The sequence below is a fragment of the Thalia democratica genome, chromosome 7 (assembly GCF_965202585.1).
Source record: "Thalia democratica chromosome 7, ktThaDemo2.hap1.1, whole genome shotgun sequence".
In the NCBI taxonomy this organism is placed as follows: Eukaryota; Metazoa; Chordata; class Thaliacea; order Salpida; family Salpidae; genus Thalia; species Thalia democratica.
In genome coordinates this window covers 7,619,384-7,641,478 of record NC_139171.1, presented here as the reverse complement: position 1 = coordinate 7,641,478, position 22,095 = coordinate 7,619,384, and the positions used below count along the sequence as shown (strand labels likewise).

The 22,095-nt window shown below is 24.5% G+C and overlaps 1 protein-coding gene across 1 annotated transcript; it reads right to left on the bottom strand.

The window, feature by feature from the left end:
• Positions 1 to 363: 363 nt before the first annotated feature.
• Positions 364 to 11,101, bottom strand: LOC145840718 (homocysteine-responsive endoplasmic reticulum-resident ubiquitin-like domain member 2 protein). Its single transcript, XM_082948044.1, has 9 exons — positions 10,931 to 11,101; positions 9,603 to 9,707; positions 8,963 to 9,025; positions 8,292 to 8,410; positions 7,895 to 8,020; positions 6,169 to 6,301; positions 3,013 to 3,179; positions 1,851 to 1,986; positions 364 to 1,031 (listed from the first exon to the last, which is right to left on the bottom strand). Exons 1-9 carry the CDS (start codon positions 11,063 to 11,065, stop codon positions 876 to 878), a joined length of 1,140 nt encoding a protein of 379 aa, XP_082804170.1. The 5' UTR covers positions 11,066 to 11,101; the 3' UTR covers positions 364 to 875.
• Between the last annotated feature and the right edge of the window lie 10,994 nt (positions 11,102 to 22,095).

Here is a 22,095-nt window from a genome sequence, read left to right as displayed (position 1 = left end):
AGAAAAAACTTTTAACAATGGAAGATACAATAGTAAAAGTTAAAAAAATATCATTTTATTTTTAATTAAAACTCCAGCAAAATAAAAAACAAAAGAATATATTGCCACAGAGAAAATTAAAATATTGTGTCTAAAATGAAATAAAAATAAAACAAATAATTAGTTTAACATATTTTTATTCTAATAAAACGTTGAAGATTTGTCTTGTAAAAAAATAGAGACTTTTACTTACCTACAAAAAATTTTTTAAAGTTAATTTTTTTGTTAGAGTAAACAAATCAACTGTATTCTAAATTTTAGGTAAAACTATTTGTTTTGATAAAAAAAATAATACTATTAAGTTATTATTAACAAGTCATTTTGTTTTAAAAATTATATAGATATCAATTCCTTTATGAAATACAACATCAAAAGTAAATAGTAGCAACCAATAAAAACGATACTTTTTTAAATAATTTAATTATTTAAATTATAATATATCAAGCATTAACAAAACACTTAATAAAATTTTTATTAAATTTAAACCTTTTCAAACGTTTTAAATATTTTCAAGACACCAAACACAAACCACCAACAAAAACTTTGTTTTGTTTTAGGGAAATTCCGGTAATAGAAACAGAATCAGGGTGTAAAACTTCAGCTCCAAATTAAATTTACAGCATTATATTCAAACTTCAGCTCCATATTATAAACTTAAAGTTTATTAGTAAATTACACTTCAAAATCTAACATGTTATTCAACTATGAATACCAAACTCAAAAATTGAGCTGAATACGCATCACAGCTTAAAATCGAATATCAAGCTGAATTCTGAACCTAACACTGAAAATTTGAATATCGAGCTGAAGTTGTTCCCGCCAACCCAGCCCGACATTCACCTGGCCTGCTGAGCACCAGGGTTGGGGTTGGGCAGTAATGACGTGAAAAATGTTGTGACGAAGCACCACAGAGTTGAAAGCCTGGAAGGTCGCTCCGGTTCGTTGGTTTCTTGACCGGGGGTTTCCCTTCCGTCCTGCGGGTTTGGTGTTTCCTGCGTGATAGTTTGGAAAAATTAAGTTGCATTAGTTTATTAATTTTAAATGAAAAATGAAGTAATGATTTTCTGAAATTTTACAGTTGTAAACACTTAAAGTTTTACATACTTATAGAAATAGTAGTTTCAATCAATAAATATTAAATAAGTAAAGCAATGAAGACTTTTTAAATATTAAATACACATGCACTGTTATAGGTCATTCTTTTTCAGGTAACAAGTTATAACTTGATAATTTCTGTTTGATAACTTGTAAAGTTTTAAATTTTACTTTTGTTGTATTAGTTTTGTAACCCATTAACTATAAATTAATCGAGCTCAAAGGAGTTTTCTGAAGTAATAGCTAAACTAAAAAATTCAACTTTTTTTAGAAACTTTGTTGGATCGTTTCGTTTTACATTTTACCGCAAATTAAGTTTAATTATTATAAACAATTCACTATCAACAAAGTTACAAACTATTTTTAGGTGAGTTCAGATATAAATATTAAATTAGTAAAGCAATGAATACTTTTTAATATTAACCACTGTTAAGTAATAACTACTGTTATATGTCATTCTTTTTGTATTGCTTAAATTTTCAAAAGGAATTGAGTTATAAATTAAGAATTCCTGTATGATAAATTGTATAACTTAAGTTGTTTCTTTTATTAATTAGTTTTATAAGCTCATTAACTTCTATTATATCAAATTGCAAATTTTTTTTAATTATTGTTAAAATTTTATTAAAAAAAATTTAATATATAGTTTAGCAGTGTAAAAAAAATCAGTCGTTTAGTTTGTTTGAATAAATATTTAAAATAAAATGTAATCTAACATCATTATTATTATCTTCACTATTGTTTTCATTATTGTTTTCCTGATTATTTTCTTGGTTGTTTTCCTGTCTTCTGATTGGTTGTTGAGGTCTGGCCGGAATTCTTCGCTGGATGTTGAAAAATCCCCTCTGGTATCTATGTTAAAAAAATTAAATATTATATTTCTTTCTAACTATTTGTAAGAAAAAAAGGTTAAAAGTTAGAATTATCCATTTGGTATCTGTAAATCATTGTGTGAAGAAAAAAAACTTGTTTATCAATTAATACAAAATAATAAATGGCATATGTTTTCTAATTACTTATGAGAAAAAAAATATAAAACAGTGCAACAAATAAAATAGTTAGTTTAAAACTAGTAATTAATTTACTTTTAGCTGGATGTTGAAAAATACCCTTTGATATATGAGATAGTGTTTTCCAAATTATATAAACAAGTTGGATATAGTAATTTTTTTGATTATTTACATAAAAACAGTTTAAGTGTGCATGTGTTAGGCCATCATACAATAGAAAGTGACTTGAATAATTTATTTTCTCTTTAGATGAAATAACTACAAACATTTATGTATATATTTATAACATAAGCACACGTCAGGTTAGGCAACACATTTACAGTCAAAAAGTGCTACTCTTCTTTCAGTTATCTTTCAACTTTACAAACAAAACAAAACAAAAGTTGTGTTTATTTTGATTAAAACATCTCATGTACAACTGCAGTTGCACAAGCACAGAAGAAAATTACCAACCCTGTATATTTATATCAGGGCTTCACAAGCTCATTTTCTCCTCGAAAGTATTACATAACAATCATCCCTCTTAATCAAGAAACATCTAGTTTCAAACCTACAAGTTTCAAATCTCCCGCCAATTACACTTCAGACTATTTACTCTTCACAACTAATCCAAGAATATCTGGTATATGTTTTGAAACTTGTTGCCTACCTACTAGTTATCGCCCCTTTAATGCTTAAAGTTTCAAAAATGTCCTCCTTTTTGGCCCTTAAAAATTATTATCCCCTGACTTACTAATATCGCCTTAGTGTTGAAATTTTAGTGTTGAAAATTATTCAATTATTTAAACTAACATATAAAGCGAGATAGCAACTCTTTCAATCACCAACAAATTTAATTAAACAATTTAAATAAATATAAAAAACTAACAAGTAAAGTACGATAGCAACTGTCCCAATTACGAGAACCCTCTGCAAACTTGAGTACATGACAACGAGCACTATGACGAAACAGCTCCTTAGCAACATGTACAGGTAATCCAGCCAATCGTGTGCTCCGTTGTCCAGTTGCGCTTGAACGCCACCGTCTGCTGCTACCTAGTGGATAAAATGTTTGTTAGTATTTGTTTAATAAAAAATTTAAAAATTGACATAGAAACATATTCATTAATGTAAACCTAATGGATAAAATACTTAATTATCAAACTTTTTTGTTACAAATGCAGTAAAATATATTACTAGTTAGAATATTTTTTTCGATAACTAGTTTTAAGAGACACTACATTTTCTATTTAAATAAGATTTAGTTAACAACTAACGATCTCACGGACTCATAGAGTGAAACATTGAATTGTGTTGACTGCATGTTTATTATAACATGATAATGTAAGAAAATATTAATAAAATATAGTGATTGATAAAATATTAATTTACATATTATTTCATGTTTTTAACAAACTACAAAATGGTAAGAAAAGCTTTGGAATAACTAGTATATAAGACTTTTTTCTTATAACTGAACCTAAAATAATATTTAAATAATTGTTTATAATTTTCCACAAAGTGGTTTGAACAGTAAGTTATTTAATTGAAACATCAATTTAAAATGTACTTATCATCCTAAAGTTTGGAAACATCTAAGAAAGAAATTTCTGGAAGTTTTTAAAAACGTATTGTATATTTACTGTACGTATGTACCAATAGATTATGAAAAATTACATTAAAATATAAATTACCTTCATGATAGTTGGGAACATATTTAATTGAGTAAAACAATTAAATTGAGAAAAGCGATTAAGAAATACATGTACTTAGTTGTTGTATAAATCTAATGAAAAAAAAAACTCACTATTTTATTTAAGTTACAAAAACATTTATATAAAAGTTAATTTGAAAAAAAATATCTTGTTTTTAGGTATATTATTAAATGCTTTGTGGTTATAAAAGTTTGATAAAAGTGTTGATAACATTACTGAGACAAAAAGGCTTTAAAATAACAAAGATAAGTTTCTAAGCATCTCAGTTACTAAAAATTGTTGCTAGCCACTGCTTAGAGCTAGCTATATAGTTCATAAAAATTACTAATCTAAAGCAAATTAAATGGGTTGAAAATTTTTAATTTAACTATATTGTTTAAAATTAAAAGGAATTAAACTTGAAATGTTAACAACAAAAACTACAGTAGCGAAACTTTAAAAGTTCTTAAATATAATGTAATAGATTTTTGTCAAAACAAAAATTAACACTTGTTGTCTTAAACATAAAGCAGAATGTTTAACAAGTGATTAGAAAACAAGTTCTAGAAATCAACAACAATATTTAGGTTATTAAATAATCAGATTTAACTTATATAAGAAATCTAAACTTTTGATCTTTGATAGTTATCAAAACTATATATACAAAAAAATAGTAAAGTTGCTTCATTACATAATGAAAAAGATAATAAAGCCTAGTAGTTTGAATTAATATAAAAGTAATTTAGTATTTAAAATTAGTGTCAGATTTTCAATCAATTTTGATAAAACAGAAAAGTTAAACAAATTTATAGTTATATATAGATTAAATTAGTTTTTATCAAATAAATTTTTCATTACGATAAATTTATGCCAACATGCTAACCTTTTATCAAAATGTTTAGTTTTTGCTTTGATTATTTTTAGACAACATTTAAAATGTTAAGCAAATATCGATTTTTAGAAAAGGTTAAACTAAAACGTAGTTTGTAATTTATACTATTTTGTGTTCGATTAGTATTTTGAATTTAAAAACTTTATAGTATACTTAAAAACCTTTGTTTACAAAAAATTGTATCTTAAAAGTTCTTAATAACAAACTACATTAAGTAGCAATACACTAACACTTAAGCTTAAAATTTTAGTATGCAATTAATAAAAAGAGTTTGATAGATATTTCAATGCCATTTACTTATAACTTTTTATCTCACTGAAAACTAAATGGACAAAACCAAACTATAAAACTTTACTTTGAAGATGATTACACTTAATCGAGCAGACTATAAATTCTACAATCTTTTTTTTTAGTTTTTTATTCATTACGTTTTTGTAAAATTTATTCAGTTAAAGCTTAATTGAATTTTAATATAAAAAAACTACTTTATGGCTTACCTAATATTTAAAATACGAATAACTACTTTATATTGCATACTTGAAACTTTTTCTGTTCATTTTAAGTCAAAAATGCCAAGTATGCAAATAGCAGAAAGTATAAGTCTAACTGCAAAACACCGTTATTATATAAAACTTTAACTTAATTTTCATTTAATATTATTTTTCTCTTTTTTGTGAGTCATTTTGCGTTTTAAATTTTATTAACAAGTTTATTTGTAAAATACATATCTAAAATAAACTAACGATTCTTAATTAATCATTGTGTTAACAGTTATAACTACTCATTGCTAGACCATTTACCAAGCTTTTTTTTAAGTTACTTCCATTAAAACTATGAGGATACAAATAAAACTTTAGGTTTTATATGTAAGCTCATAATACTTTAGTTGAACTAAAAGTTATTTAAGTTATAATTGTATATTGTTATAACTTTCGTAACTTGTATATATAAGAAAAAATGACACTTATCAGATAACTAAAAAGCTAGCACATTTTTGAAGATGACTGGAATGTTTAAACACATATGTTTAATTTGATACTATATTTATGCTAAAACATATTAAAGTTAAAATTTATAAAACGTATAAAGAATAATAAATTTTATTTCAAATGATTATATTTATATAAATAGTATTTTTAAAGATAACAACATTTATAAAAAACATTTACAAGAAAAAAAACAAAATCTAAGGTCGACAAAAAAAATTTTAAATATCTACTCAATAAAATTCAACTAACAACTATAGTTAAACTTATGTGAAAACAGAATAGTACTAAACAAGTAAAATATAAAGAACATGTTAAGACCAATAACTATTTTTAAATTTCAATTAGTTAAAATTAGTAACAAAAAATACTTAAAATATTTCGAAGAACATAATTATGTTAAATAAAAACTAAATTAATTTTAACATTTGTACTTAATTATTTAACTTGTTTTATTTTAATATTCAACTAACAACTGGAGCTTGATTCTGGTTTCTGTTCTGATTATTCTGACGGTTTGGAGCATTCTGATTGGCTGGCGGGGTAGCAACAGAGGGATTTGATTGGATCAAACTTTGCTGGTTCATTCCAGCGTAGTATGCACAACTGTATTTTGATATAAAGTTTTTAAAGTTGATAAAATTAAATGAAAATTGATTTGTTAAGGCCATAGGGGGGGGGGGGGGTAGGCCATGTTTTTTACAAGTTGATCTTATTTTATAGAGTTTTTTCTAAGCTTCAAGTTGCTTTTTACCGTTTTTAAAAATTCGAATTAGTTTTTGAGATTTGACCGGCCAAAGTCGGGCCGCATAACAGGTTCCTTATGGGGAAGGAAAAACTAAAACGGCGAAAAAAGACTAATGCATTCAAAATCTATCTCCTCCTTCATTTTTTAAGCAATCTTCTTCAAACTTTCACAGTCTATTCTTTATACAATAACAAAAAAACGTTATTTGTGACTTTAAAAAATTTTAAGTAAAAATACCTTTTTTTTGAAAAAAAAAAAAATTTTTTGATAAAAAATCACTTTTTTTTTTTAATTTTTGTCATAAAATTTTTATTTTTTAAAATTATTAAAATTCACAAATAACGTTTTTTTCTCATAATGTAAGAAACATTTCCTGAAAATTTAAAGAAGATTGCTTGAAAAATGAAGGAGAAGATAGATTTTAAAGTCCGTTTTTAAAAACTCGAGAAAAACGGCTTTAAAGTTTTGGCAAGTTTTATTTTTTTATATAAATATTTTTATATAACCGGTCATAAAAAAAAAGTTACTTAATATTTTTAAAATCTAAAAAAAGCATCTGAAAGATTATGAAATTTACTATAATATAAGTCTATTTGTTATTTTTGGTCAAAAAATGGCTTCTACCCCCCCCCCCTATGGCCTTAATAATAATAATTATAATGATAATATTAATAACAATTTATCATTAAAGCTAAATAATATAGTTATTTTCATTCCGGTGTAGTATGCACAACTGTTTGTAGGTTGGTTTAAAATTTAAAAAGTTGTAGCAGAATATAAATATTATAAAAAAAATTCCTAATTCATAGTAAACGTTAGACATGATTGTGTAAAAAAAAATCCAATAAATATTTTGATTAAAAATTTAAAACAATAGGCTAATAGAGCTATTCTATAATTGAGTAGCAACTCTGTGTAGTTCTAAAAATTTCCCTGCTTTTTTTCTTGATCATTGTAAACGATATCACGAAAAAGTTGTCGATAGGTTTAATACTTTTACGTATGGATTAAATTATCAAAATTTATAAGCAGATGAATACTGCGACAACTTATCAACTATTTATTGAAATTAAAATTACTATTACCGATAGACCTGGTATCAAGTACTAGTTGTTGATATTACTACAGTTTAATAATACGAACTATTGTTGATAACCTAATAAATGTTGTTGATACTGAATATTGTACAATTCCTGTTTGTAATTTATTACTTAATAACTGTTAAATACTATTGTTGATACTGCAATCTTATATAACACTTGTATATAATTTACTATTCATTAATACTAACTAATGTTGTTAGGCTTGTAAATATCATAATTATTTTGATATAAACTGTATTAATCTTTTATTTAGTTTTAAATACTAATTATTATTGATAAGCTTGTAAACTTGTTGATACTGAATATTGTATAATTGTTGTTTGTAACTTTTTACTCAATAATACTAACTATTGTTGATAAGCAGCAAGATATTGCTGATACTGCATATTGTACAATTCTTGTGGGGTCATGTTTTCACTAGTTGCTAACTGTGGATTAAACCATTGGGTTGGTAGTTGAGTTGGTGTTGGTACGCTGAAAATGTTAATATTAATTTGAAAATTCAAATGTATAAAATATTACAATACGTTAATAATTTAGTACATATGAAAAAATTATAACTCGAAAATTTTAGTGGTGACCAAAGTGTTCTAGATATTAAACAATTGTATAAAAAATGTATAAAAATCATACTATTTAACAAATTCATACTAACATTCTAAATCATCTTTATCTCTATTAACGTTTTATTACAGCATTTATTTTCATTTTTTAAACCTAAATCAAACTATAAATAAAAACAAACTTCTGAGTAGTACTAGCTTGTTGTGCATTTGTAGCATTATTAGTTGTAGTTGTGTTGTTTCTTCTGTTTCTCAAACAACTTGTAGAAGCTTCACTCTCTGCTGCTGCAGTCTTACTTTTCTGATGTTATTTTTATAATAAAAAGCTTACATAACAATAAATACAAACTAACTTGTACATTTGATTCATTTATACTATGGGGTTTTTAATTTTAATATGCAATTGAAACATGTTAAACAAAGGAATCAGTTCAAGTTAGAGATTGGTGTATTATAAAATATATATATTGAAAAGACTGCTTTATTTGAAAAGAAAAAGATACAAACTGTTTTAAAAGTTCAAAAAAAAAAGTTGGGCGACTAATCCCTAAAGATTTTCGTCATTTAGCTTGGTCAAAATTTTTTTCAATGGGAGTTTTCTAATGGGTTGAATCAACCCAACAATTTTTTTGGAAGCAAAACTTATACAAGGTGATTTTATGGATTTTAAGTTGTAGTTTTGAAACAGTTGTTACAGCTGTTTAACACATAAGAAAACTTTAATAAGCTGTTTTTAATTTATTGTTTTCTATTAGATAGTATCAATAAATATTTTTTCTTAAAACGAACAAAATAACATTTTTTTATATAAAACATGTAAAAAATAAATAAAGTAAAAAGTAATACTACTTACTTCTTTTTTCAAAGTAGTTTTTGAAGGAGTAATAACAATGTGTACAATAAACTTTGTAGGACCCTGTTAAGGTTAAATTTATCTTAAAAAAAAGAACACATGAATAAATTTTGTGCTTAAACTATGCTAAATAATATAAAAATTAAATACTAAAACTATAATACACTATTTGATAAAACAAAAAGTTATAAATTTAATCATTTAAAATGTTGATCACTAAATTTTATTTACTTAAAATAGTTGTTAGTTTAAAAATTTTCAAAACTCTATTGTAAACAGTGATTTCTATGTGTTTTTAGTAGTTATTAAGAGACTAATTTTAACACATTAAAAAATTACAATAAAAAATTAAATAAAAATGGAATTGTTACAATTTTTTCTTATAATGGTATTCTTTCATAAAATATGTTTAAGCATTAAAATAAAATTATTTAAATAAATTTTTTTTAAAACAATAAACAAATTTAAATACTTCGATTATTTTTATACCTGAAAAAAATGAGCAATATTTATCCTATTTACCGCAAGTTATTCAATTAAAACCGTTGTTTATCTATTTACCATTTCAGATTATTTCAAACTCATGATAAGAACCATTTACTTTAAAAGTGCTTGTATTTTTCTCAAAAATAACAAAAACCTCTTCTGTAGATTCTTCATTCTTAACTTGTTTAAAGACATCTTTCAAAATTTCATTGTCTTTTAGTATCTTGCCTTGGTAAATAATTTTCTGTTTTGTTACATCCTGAAAAGTAAATTAAATGTTGACATTGGACTTAATGTGACAACACATTAAAAACTTTCCTATAATTCAAGTTATTACATTTCAAAATGCATTTAAGGTTAGTACAAGTCTATTGTGTTTCACAAAAGTACTATGATCTATAAATTTTAATTTTCTAAACTTAAAGTTAGTTATATCTGCAATATGCTTGTTTTTATCAACTTTTGAAATACATGTTATTTCATGTAAATTTTCTGTAAAGGTATACTTTTCAGTGTATAAGTTTTGAAATTAAAAGAAAAACTAATAAATTTATTTCAATAATGTTTAACTTTAGTTTAAAAGAAACAAAATTTACTGGCATGCATCATAAAACTAAAAGAGTTTAATTTTTTTTGCAAACTTTCATTCAACTTATTAATTTAGTGACTTCCAAGCATTACATTTTACAGGGTTCCCACTCTTCGAGTCAAAAAACATTCTTAGTCATCCTGAGTTTTTTTCAAATTTTAAAAAAGTTTTTATTTCAAAATTAATAAAAATCAAGTTTTTCAACAAAATAAGTTAGAAATAACAAAAAATTGCAACTAAAAACCGTTTAACCATTTAACTAAATCTAAAAAAACAACAGTCCTGAATTTTTTATTTAATATTAGAAGTATTCTGAGTTGTTTAAAAGCCAAAAATATCCTCAGACTGCATGAGTTTGAAAAAAAATTAAAATAAATTGAGTTATTCTGAGCTGTCCTGAGTCATCCTAAGATTTTCAAAAATTTCAAAATATCCTGAGTTATCCTGACTGTGTGGCAGTCCTGACAAGCTATGACAGTATGTATTAAAAAAATTGGTACACATAAGATGATTAAAAGAAAGTTTTGAGTAAAATAAAAACATATTGTTTAAACAGCATGTTAGACAGTCTAATAGGATATCTTTAAAAAATACTACAAAACTTGGTAATATTCTTTTATTAAGTTTGGTAAAACATTTATACTTTTAAAACTTAAATAATTGAACTAGTAACATAGTCCAGTTTAAGACCAAACTTTAAAGGTTTATTAAAATTTTTTTATAACCTGGTCTTATTTTGCAGATTTTTACCAAGCTATAACATATTGAGATTAGTTGGATGATATGTTATATATATTTAGGTGTTGTTTACAATAATTTATTGGCACAAAACACCCTCATTGATAACAGCTTCAATTGTAAAATATTATTTAGTAGTTATTGATAAAACTAACAGGCTTGGCAGTGTGGTCCTCCTTCAGCTTTTGTTTCATGTTAAGCACGTACGAGTTGCAATCAAAAAACAATTCCTGGTCATCGTAGCTCTGATTTCTGATTATTATTCTGATGTCATCTGGATTCTGTGCCATCTTTACTTTATACACTTTAAAAAATTATTCAAAAAAATACCTACTTATCAAATAAGTTTTTATGTTATTGAACTACAATAGCATTTAAAGCATTATTTTATTTTATTTTTTTTGCAAAAAAAATATTTTACAAAGTATGTTATATACAAAGTAAATAATGAGAAAACATTTCCTTAAATACACACTTGGGCTATTTTATGAAACATATAATTGTTAACAAATGCAAATTAAAAAGACTTAAGGTAGTCAAAAATGTCTAGTATTTATCCGGACATTATTCTATTAGTCTCTTATATAATTTAGCAAATTAAGGTCATAACTTTTTTTTAAATAAAAGTTAGAAAATATAAAAAATTTAACTAAAACATTTTAGTTTGCAAGAAAAAGATATACTTATATAAAGCTAACTAAATTAATGATAGCAGTTAAAACTACAGGGTGGTCACTGGTTTTAAGAATTTTTTTCCAGGTTTTTGAAAGTACACATTTTTGGGTCTATTTTTAGTTTAAAGTTAAGTTTAAGGTTAAAAGCTGTAAAAACAAAGTAAACAACATTGAGTAAAGCTACTTTAAATGTGTTTTTTATTAATTTAAATTTAATGATGAAAAAAAATTTATATGATAAATTTCTGGTGTTAAATCTAAATTTTACAATTTAATATGTAAAAGTTGTTTAATTCCGGACTTTTTAGTGATTTTTGTTCAAAACTCCAGGTTTTTCCAGGTTTTGTTAGTAAGGTTAATAAAAGTAAGTGAAATTTTATTACTTAAATAGTTAAAGCCATAGGGGTCTCTACCATGTATTTTTTTTACAAATTAGTTTTTTTTTTGTAAAATTTTATCTCAGTTTTAGCTTAAAAACTTAAAAGTAAATAAGAAGAATAATAGTTATGGAATACAATTAGTTCATTATTCAAGAAAGTGCAAACAAAAAAGATTACAAAAACAATTTCATTTGTTAAAGTCTATGTCCATTTCAAATTTGTAACTAATTTGTTTAAAAATTTTAGTTTGTTCTTAATAAACTTAAAACCGATTAATAATAGCACTTATATAAGTTTAAGAAAAAGTCCTACTAAATAAAAACAAATAATTTTTTGCTTCAAAAAATATTTTATTTTTTCATGGTTGCCTTTTTTTGAATCAATAACTATTCTGAATGATCTTTGACCTTAATTAAAGTTTTTAAACAAAATTGGTTTATTAATATCAAAGTACTGAAACAGGAACAACTAAATTGTATTCAAGATTTAAAAAAAAATGGATTGAGATTTTTTAAATCTTAAAACTGTCCTGAGTTTTTTTATTGAAAAACTAACTTGGCCTGAGTCATCATTAGTTTAATAAAATAATTCAAACTAACCTGAGTTATCCTGAGTCATTTTTATAGTTTTAAAATTTTTTAACTGTCCTGACTTATGAGTAGCCTGAGTGTGTGGCAATCATGATTTTTTAATCCCAATATTTATTTTAAGCTCTCATCTAACTTATTTGTTTTTAGAAAATTCTTCAAGGTTTTTGTTTCATCTTTCAGATTTTATAAAGTAGAAGTTTTCTAGTTTTTAAGAAACTATAATCAAAATAACACAAAAATACTATATTTTGATGTATGTAGTAGTTATTTTTCTTCTAATCTAAATTTTGTTAATATACATATATAAACTATTGAAAATTTTATGATTTCCAGGACTTTCAATAATTTTGTTCTAAATACCAGGTTCCAGGTTTCTATTTTCACATTTCCATGTAAACTGGTCACCCTGTAAAAATTAATAAATTAAATAAAAACTATTAAGAAAATAAGTTTGAAATCAAACTGTCTTTATTTGCTTTTTTAGATTTCACTTTCTATACAAACCCTCTCATAAAAACCCTTCAAAATTAGTACTTTTAAGAAGTGACCTTGTAGCGGAGATTGAAATCTGAAAAACTATACAAACTTGTAAAATGCAAGTTAGACTCCTATGGCCTCAATATGTTGCTTGAAATATTAAAAACTTTGGTAAATTCAATTCATACAAGTTGATTCTGGGTTATTTTGGTGGAAGTGATCACATTATTTAAGTATTCACTAAAAGTTTTGGTAAAAACTTGCTTGGGAATAGGAGCTTCATATTTTTTTAGCTCTGAGCTCTTTAATGTTGAGATTCTTACCCTGTGAGTTTAAAAAATGAGCTACCAAGCACTTTTGAATTTAAAATTTTATATTATTCATATTTTTTTTTAATTCCAAAGTTTAGATTACTGGTTAAATTTTAATAATTGTAGTTAAGGGCATAGGGGGGTTCCACCTTGATTTTTACAAGTTGATCTTATTTTATAGAGTTTTATCTGAGCTATCAGACATTTTTAATTGCTTGAAAAAATTCAAAGTATTTTTGAGATATTAGCAATCAAAGCTGGTGACCTCAATACGTTACTAATAGTAGGTACAAACTAAAAATGTAAAAAAGACCATTTCACTAAAAATCTATCTCCTCCTTCATTTTAAAAGCAATTTATTTAAATTTTTACAGAAAGTGTATCATTAAATTTTAAAAATATTGAATGCAAAAATTTTTGAAATTTTGAAAAATAATTTTTTTATTAAAAAAAACCACTTATTTTTTTTAATCTTAAGTTTTATTTTTTAATATTTTCAAAACTCCAACATTCAAAGTCTTATATACTATAAAAAGAACATTTCCTGAAATTTTGAGGTCTTTAGCTCAAAAAATGAAGGAAAAGATAAGTTTTTAGTGATTTTTTAAGTTTCCAAGAAAATTGACCCTGCAAAAATTTGTGGTCCATACGTTTGTATCATCGGAAACTTTTTATAAAAACTATAATATCTCAAAAGTTAATTAAAATTTTTGTATTCTATAAAAAATGACTTGTAGTTTGTACTTTAAGCTTTCATATAAAATCCAATGTTATTTTTAGTGAAAAAAATGTTAGACCCCCTTATGCCCTTAACAAAGAGAAATTAAATACATGAAAAAAATAACAATCATGGTCATAGAACTGGTGTAGAGAAAGACTTTTTGTGGTCATGAAGCTGTTATAATAGTTTATTGAACAACAATAATTAACACTCAAAATATGTGTACAAAGAACCATCATAATATCGAGTCACACACAACTATACTTTTTAAAATTCTTGTCCAGGGACAGTCATGCTTCATTTTAGAGAGAAGCTACTGCTTGTTTATTGAACGATAAAAAAAAAGTTAATTAAGATCCTAGGACAAGTGTACAAAAAAACATTTTGGTTATTGAGTTACTGATTTATTTTACATTAAACTATACGACTTTATAATCAATAACAGCTTATTTCGCTATTTCTTCACTTATTTTTATTAGTAGCTTTTTATTGAGAACTTAGTGCAAAAATGTATTCACATTATTTTACTTCTGTTTTTAAAGAAATAATGTAAATAAATAAACAAAGTACTTAAAACACAGTCATCACTGTTACGCATGAGTAGTCATCTTACAGCTGTTCTTACATTCGCTGTTGAGTTTTGTGCAATATTTTATAAACATTATAATTTTGATCATCCTTTTGTTTTTGTTCCATAAACTTTCTCAAAATTTCATTGAAAAATTTATGATTTTTAAAAGGAAAAATAAAGAGATAAAACCTATATTTTTTAAACTTTTACTGTAATTTATAAACTTAACATAATTTAATTTTCACTTCTTTGTAAACTGATAATAACTTTATAATATTATTAAACTTTTTATTCAAATATTAACTTCCTTAACTGTTTTAATATCTTTTTTTTAATTAAACTTTTAGCATAAAATATTGATGAAACTTAAAGTAAAAATATTCTAGCTTTACACAGAGTTAACCTGAACTAAAAAAGTAGTGACCTGTTTTTCAAGTATTTTCATGTCAGCTTTTATAAAAAATACTAATAGCCTATTAGTATTGTTTAATTCGTTTTATAATTTAAGTTTTAGTTACTGTTTTAAGTTTAGAAGTTTTCTTTACTTCTATCTTTGTTCATTTAAGTTTTAGGCTTAAACTGTTTTTTCAACATTATCTTTTTAGACAAGTTATGAGTACATTTAACATTATGAGTAAAACTATTTTAAGTAATCACATAACCAAGTTAATTTTCGCTTAATTTTTACTTCTATAATAGAAGTTATATTATTTCATTTTATTAAATGTTTTATTTTTAAATGATTAAAAGTTCAGATAAAAAAATGTAATGTTTTACCTCGTAAGAAATTGTAAAAGCACGTGGTGTAAAACTGAAAAGTTTTTCGTGCACCAGCTCCTGAGACCAAAATTTTTGACCGCTTTTTTTTTCATCAATATACAATATATACAAATACAAATTTCAGTAACTTTATTGAACAAAAAAATAGGATGGTGGTCGAAAAAAGTTATAAGGACTAAAGTGCACAAAAAGAGCTCTTGGTCATCGAGTCGCACGCCTAACTTGAGTAAAATTTATAATGAGATAAAAAAAATTAAAAACTTAAACGTAGTTACAGAAATAAAACTCTTTGAATGTTTTTTAAGAACAAAAAACCTATTCAGAAAACTATGACGCACTTAAAAAACTTTATGATTTTGTAAAAAAAGAAACCGATAAGCTGAGTTGACAAGCTTTTAAGCATTTTAAACAGTTTTTGAAATGTTATATATTTAAGCGTGTAACTGATAATATACTTATTACAAAAACATAATTTAAATACATTAAAAATATCTACAAAAAAAATGAAATTTTCAAAGAAACTTAATAACTGTAAGATAATATTTATAAGTACTAAGTTAGAACAAAAATCGCAAATACGGTGCAAATATCTAAAAAGATAATATCTATGAATAAAAAACTTTAGAAAGAACTTTAAAGTTTACTTAATCTAAGCACCAATTTTGCCAAAAGTTAAGACTTCTAAGCTATATGTACTTTAAAAAGCCTTAATATCTTAAGATATAATGTATTAGTTAAGTTTTATTCAACTAAGGAATTCAACTAGATTTTTAGTGGCAACTACGCTAATCACTACAATTTTTGTAAAAATTTTAACTAAATTTTTTTTTTATTCAGGGGAAACTTTAAATATTTTTTAGCATACGAGTGAATGTATATGTTCAAAGAATTGTTAGAATACTCTACTTTCAAAAGTTTAAAAAACTCAAATTTTAGCTTGTATACTGTTTAAAAGCAAATAAAAAACATATTTAGTTTAAGCTCTGATGTGTTCAATTTTTATCATACTGAGGTTTATCGTTTCAAGATAAGGTAAGTGCATTCCACATTTAACACCGAACGCAAATTGAATGTTTTCGGCTTTTAAGGCTGAAAATGTCTCCTACCCATGAATCGGCGTTTCCATGTAAGGGGAAACCCGGGATTATGATAGGATGTTGATTTATGAAGCGCTGATTAAAAGATCGTCACACGTCGAATAGTGAGTCTTTGCCCAAGGCTTCAAAAGCTTTGTAACCCAATGTTGGTATTCAGCTACGATACGCTGCATGCTGGCGTTTGCTGGATTGATTGTGACGTAATACTGCTAGAGTAAACATTATTGACGTTACAAGAGAGCTTTACGCAGCACAACTTGATTCAATCTTTTACTTTTAACACAAAAACAATCATGAAATTTCTTTCTATTGCATATTCCTTTTCATAGCTTACTGTTGATTGACAAGAGATTTTCTTTTCCTTACTTCAAAAAACTAAAAATATATGCTTAAGAACGTTTGTGTTAAATATACAAGTATTTGTTTATTATGCTTTAAAAGAACTACAAAAATGGTTAGGAGTCTAATATGCTCGAAGGGACATTTTTGCACGAAGGTTCAAATATGCACGAAGACACTTTTTTTACGAAGACACTTTTGAACGGCGTCAATTTTGTACAAGGGTAACTTTTGCACAGAGACACTTTTGCACAGGTTGACATTTTTTCGTTTTAATATTTTTATAGTTAACTTTAATTTATTATATTTTACTATCACTATTTACCCTAGCCCTTTCCCTCTGTCGGTAACTTTTTTTATAAGATATTATTTTTTAATAGTTTTTATCTTTTTGATTTTTTTTATTAGTTATTTTAGTTGGGTGTGTATATCTTTTTTTTACACTGTTATCCCTAACCCTTACTCTCGTTCGGTTACTTTTTTTCTTATTTTAATTAATTAGTATTTTTTTATACTTTTATTATTTTTTTTACTATGACTGCTACCTTTTACCCTTGGTCGGTAACTTTTTTTTTGTTAAACAATCTTCCTTTATTTATTGTTTATTTTTTACAATTTTTTTTTTCTTTTTTTTTTAAATATTTTTGTGCAAAAGTGACCCTCCGTACAAAAGTGACTACTCGTGCAAGAGCGATCCTTCCCTTCGTGCATATTTGTCCCGTTCCGGCAATAAATAGTCTGAATTGCCATTGCTATCTCATTATATTAACAAAGTAACTTAAACACGATAATCTAGAGTCAAATTAAATTTTTTTATATCTATTTACACAGTGTTAAGTATATTTTATGCTTGCAAACTAGGTTATTACTTAAACATATAACTTGTTTTCATAAATAATTTGTAAACTAAAAACTTTTAAATTTAGAGAAATGTTCTACATTTTATAAAGTGTTTTATTTATACACATTTAAAAAACTTTTAACTCGTACAAACTTCAATTTAAACAGAAAATAACCTTGCATTTACTTTTAACATTAAGATTTATAGTATTTTTTATTATTTAACTAAAATTATTGTAAACTCTGTTACAATTTAGTTAAGTAAGTAGTTTCTAAACGATACTAGTTTTCTAATTGTCTTTTCGTTAGTTTTAATTAAAAAAATAACCTCTTGAAGTTAGAACAAAGAAAAATAGCAAATAAGTTTTCTATTTTAACACTTTTACTTTATTATTTGCGTAAGTAAGTATTAACTAAAAATATTCTGAAACCACTTAAAAAAAATCTGAACTAACTTTAATTTTTCATTTATATTTTTGAAGATAAAGTCGTATTTATAAATACTTAATTGATTTTATAAACTTAATGTCAAAATGCTTAAAACTAATACTTTTAACGAAAACGTATTAGGATTCCTTTTAAAAACTTCAATTCATTTGTTTGAAAGTTACCTATTCCAAAAGCAAATATATTTATTTACAAAACTAATTGACCTTCTTAAATGCTAAAATTAAAATTTCTACTACATTATTTCTAGCTTGTTGTCAGTTATCACGAACATCAAGTTAAAAAAATGCAGTTTATTATACAATATAAATATACAAACTTTAGTTTAAAATAACAGTAATAGCTCAAACTCCAAAAAATACATTAATTGTTAAAGTTGAGCATGCTGTTCAAAATGCAAAAGAGTCTTTTATTAGTAGTTTTTGTTATGAATTTTTTGTTGTATAGTAGTTGTTACGTCATGGCTTTAAGAAGTTAAGTTTTTTTTTTAATTAGTGCTATTAGTATTATAAACTACTTATTAATACTATGAACCTTCAGTTGGTTTGGTTTAATTACAATATACTTTTTTTAGCCTAAAAATGTTTTGTTAGTCGCAAGGTCCCCAAACTTCAAATTATTATACTAGTCTAGTTATTTCTAAATAAAGCTACTGCTTTAAGCAAAAGTTTTACAGAAAATTTTGAAAGATCTATAACTCAGATCAGGGTTATAAAAACTTTTATTTGAAAAAAGCCGTTTACTACATTGATAATGTCTATAAACGATGAAAGCTTTGTGAGTAAATAGTTTTATTGCTATTTTATTAGACAGTTTATTTCTGAGCTGTATAGCTTTTCTGATAAGATTCGAATTTTTTACAACAAAAGTAAACTTAATATTAAAAAAAAAATCAGAACTGTAAATCACTACACTTTAAATCTTACCTAACTTGCATTAAGTTTTAAAGATGATTGAAATTTTTATACTCTGTTTTGCTTTTTACATTAAAATTAAATTGTATATAGTAATGTTTAAAAACATTAAAAAAATCTAACATTTTCATGTATTTAATGTTTTTAATATGTTTTCTTCAGACATTTTCTACTGATTTCATAAATACACCTCAATAAAGATAAAAAGTTGTTTCAAAGTATTTTAAATTCAACAGTAAAAAAAAAAAAAATTGTTTCTTAAACATGTTTTTTGTTTTGTTTCTGAAAGTTATGTTTCGAAAGGTACCTAAAATTAAAGAATGTTTTTTTTTGTACATTGTAAAAATAATTAATTAGTTTACAAGAAAAAAGGGGATTTTTCAATGTTGTTAATTATCATGACAATCCATTTTAAAAGTTTTGAAATGAAGTAACACCAAATTTTGTCCACAATTTTGTCATTAACTTTTTAAATAAGTAAAATTCGAAAATAAATAGTAAATTAAAATCATATCAGACTAAATATAATATAGTTCGTTTATACAGTTCTGTGATCTGTATTATTTACACCTTTGGCATAACAATTTTTAATATTAATTTTCTTTGGCTTGAAAGCTTCATTAAGTATTATCTAATTTTTTTAATTAAGATTACTTTATTATAAGTTTTTTGCCTTCAATATCCATATCTCATTAAAATATAAAAAAGCTCTATTTATATATGATTTTATTAACCTAAACTTTTATCTATTTTATATCATTGTTTTAGTTGGGACAATGATAAATAAATAAATATAACATTATTATTATTAAAATACAAAGTGTTATGATTTAAAAAAAGCTTAATAGTTTGGAAAACATGCTAATCTAATTTATTTGTTTTTTGAAAAAATACTAATTAGTTCAAGAATACTGTAATTTTTTCTTAGAAAATTTAGAACATTCCAGAATGAATTGATACTTTCCAATAAAAAAATCAATTAGATTTGCATATTTGCCAAACTGTTAAGCTTAATGAAAATTATAACATTTTGTAGTAAATTTATTTAAACTTTTATCCCAATTAAAATGAAGATATTAAAAGAGAAAAGTTATCTTTCCTATTAACAACCCAGTTGAAGTGTGTTGATTCGTTGACACACAGAAACATATGTTGGTAGAATAAAGGAAGATTACTGTATAATTTGTTTTTATTGATATTAAAAGAGATAAATGTTTAACTGAAAAAAATCACAAATGATGTTTTAAACAAATTAATTTGGTTTGTTGTGTGCTAATTTTAAATTCATATTAGGAAAAGGATAATAAACAGCAATAAATAATAAAATAATAAATTTTATAAAAGTTACTAGGTTTTGGGCGGTGGGGAGGAGGAGGGGTATATCACCTTTTTTACACTTTGTTCTTATTTTAAAGAGTTTTAACAAAACTACAAGTTGTATTTTACAAATTTTTTAAATCTCAAAACATTTTTTAAGATATAGCCAATCAAAGTCGAGACTACAATTGGTTCCTAAGGAGGGTCACAAAGTAAAAATGCTATTAAGTAGAATTCACTAAAAATCTATCTCCTCCTACGTATTTTGAGATAACTACCTCAATCTAATAGGGACATGTTCCTTGCAAAATTTAAAAAATTCTATCTGAACAAAATTAAAAAAAAAATTGAGTTACAAAAAAAAAAAACATATATAGAAGTTTTTAGTGAGATATTTATTTTTGGCCGTTTTAGTTTGTGCCTCCCATAAGGAACTTATTGTTACCTCCGAATTTAACCTGCTATATCTCATAAATTATATTTTGAATTTTCAAAATATGTAAAAACATCTTCTTGTAGCTTAGTAAAAACTACATAATAAAAGATCAAATTTCAAAAAAAAAAAGATGTTGACCCCTCTATGCCCTTAACAGTTTTTTTCAATTTTTTCTGGTAATGTTTAATATTAATTTTTAAAACTCAGACTACTAACTAGCTTTTTTAACCTAAAAGTTAGATTGACAATAAGTTAAAAAACGGTTTTAAAGGCTTTTATAAAAGTTCAAACATATGCAAACTTTTATAAGTAAACGTGCAATAACTTAGCTAAAACAATACTTTTATTCAGAATTGCATTTTAGTTGTCATCCATACAAATATATTTTTTTTCATTTAGACTCTAAATTTGGATTTAAGCTGAAAAAAAGTTTTGTATTTGTAAAATAAATGCTAAAGTTACTACCTAGTCATTTTTTCCTATTGATGGCTGTATGTTTAAAAAGATAAATTGTTTATTTTTCAACTAAGGTAAAAATGTTTATTTTAAAAGATGATAACATAACTTACAAGGGAGATCTAAAACATTAAAAAGTTTAATTAAGGCCATAGGGGGGTGGAGTAAGTCATGTTTTTTACAAGTTGATCTTATTTTAAAGAGTTTTTTTTTAAGCTTGAAGATGCTTTTTATCGTTTTGAAAAATTCAAACTTTTTTTTTGAGATATAACTAGTCAAAGTGGGGCTGCATAATAGGTTCCCTATGGAAAGGGAAAACTAAAGCAGCAAAAAAAAAACTATTTTATTTAAAATCTATCTCCTCTTACATTTTTCAAGCAATCTTCTTCAAACTTTCACAGTCTAATCTTTATACAATAACAAAAAAAAGATTACTTTGGAATTAAAAAAAAAAATATAAAAATATAATTTTTTTGATAAAAAAACACTTTTTTTTCAATTTTTGTGAGAATATTTTTTAATTTTTTTACATTATTAAAATTTTAAAGTACTGTTTTTTCCTTATAATATAAGAAACATTTCCTGAAAATTTGAAGATGATTGCTTGAAAAATGAAGGAGGAGATAGATTTTAGTGAATTTTTAAATTTCCGAGAAAATTACCCTGAAAAATTTGCAGTCCATACGTTTGTATCAGAAACTTTTACAAAAAATAAATTATCTCAAAAGTTAAATGATATTTTTGAATTCTATAAAAACTGGCTTTTAGTTTGTATTTAAAGCTTTCATATAAAAGCCAAAGTTAATTTTTGTAAAAAAAAAATGTCGGAACCCCCCTATGGCCTTAATGGCTAATAAAAAATCTGTACTATGTGTTTGTAAAATAACACATAACTTTTAAAAAATACTTTACTATGTCATTTAAAAATACTGTACATTGCAAACCTAAACTGTAAGTTTTTTATTTTCAG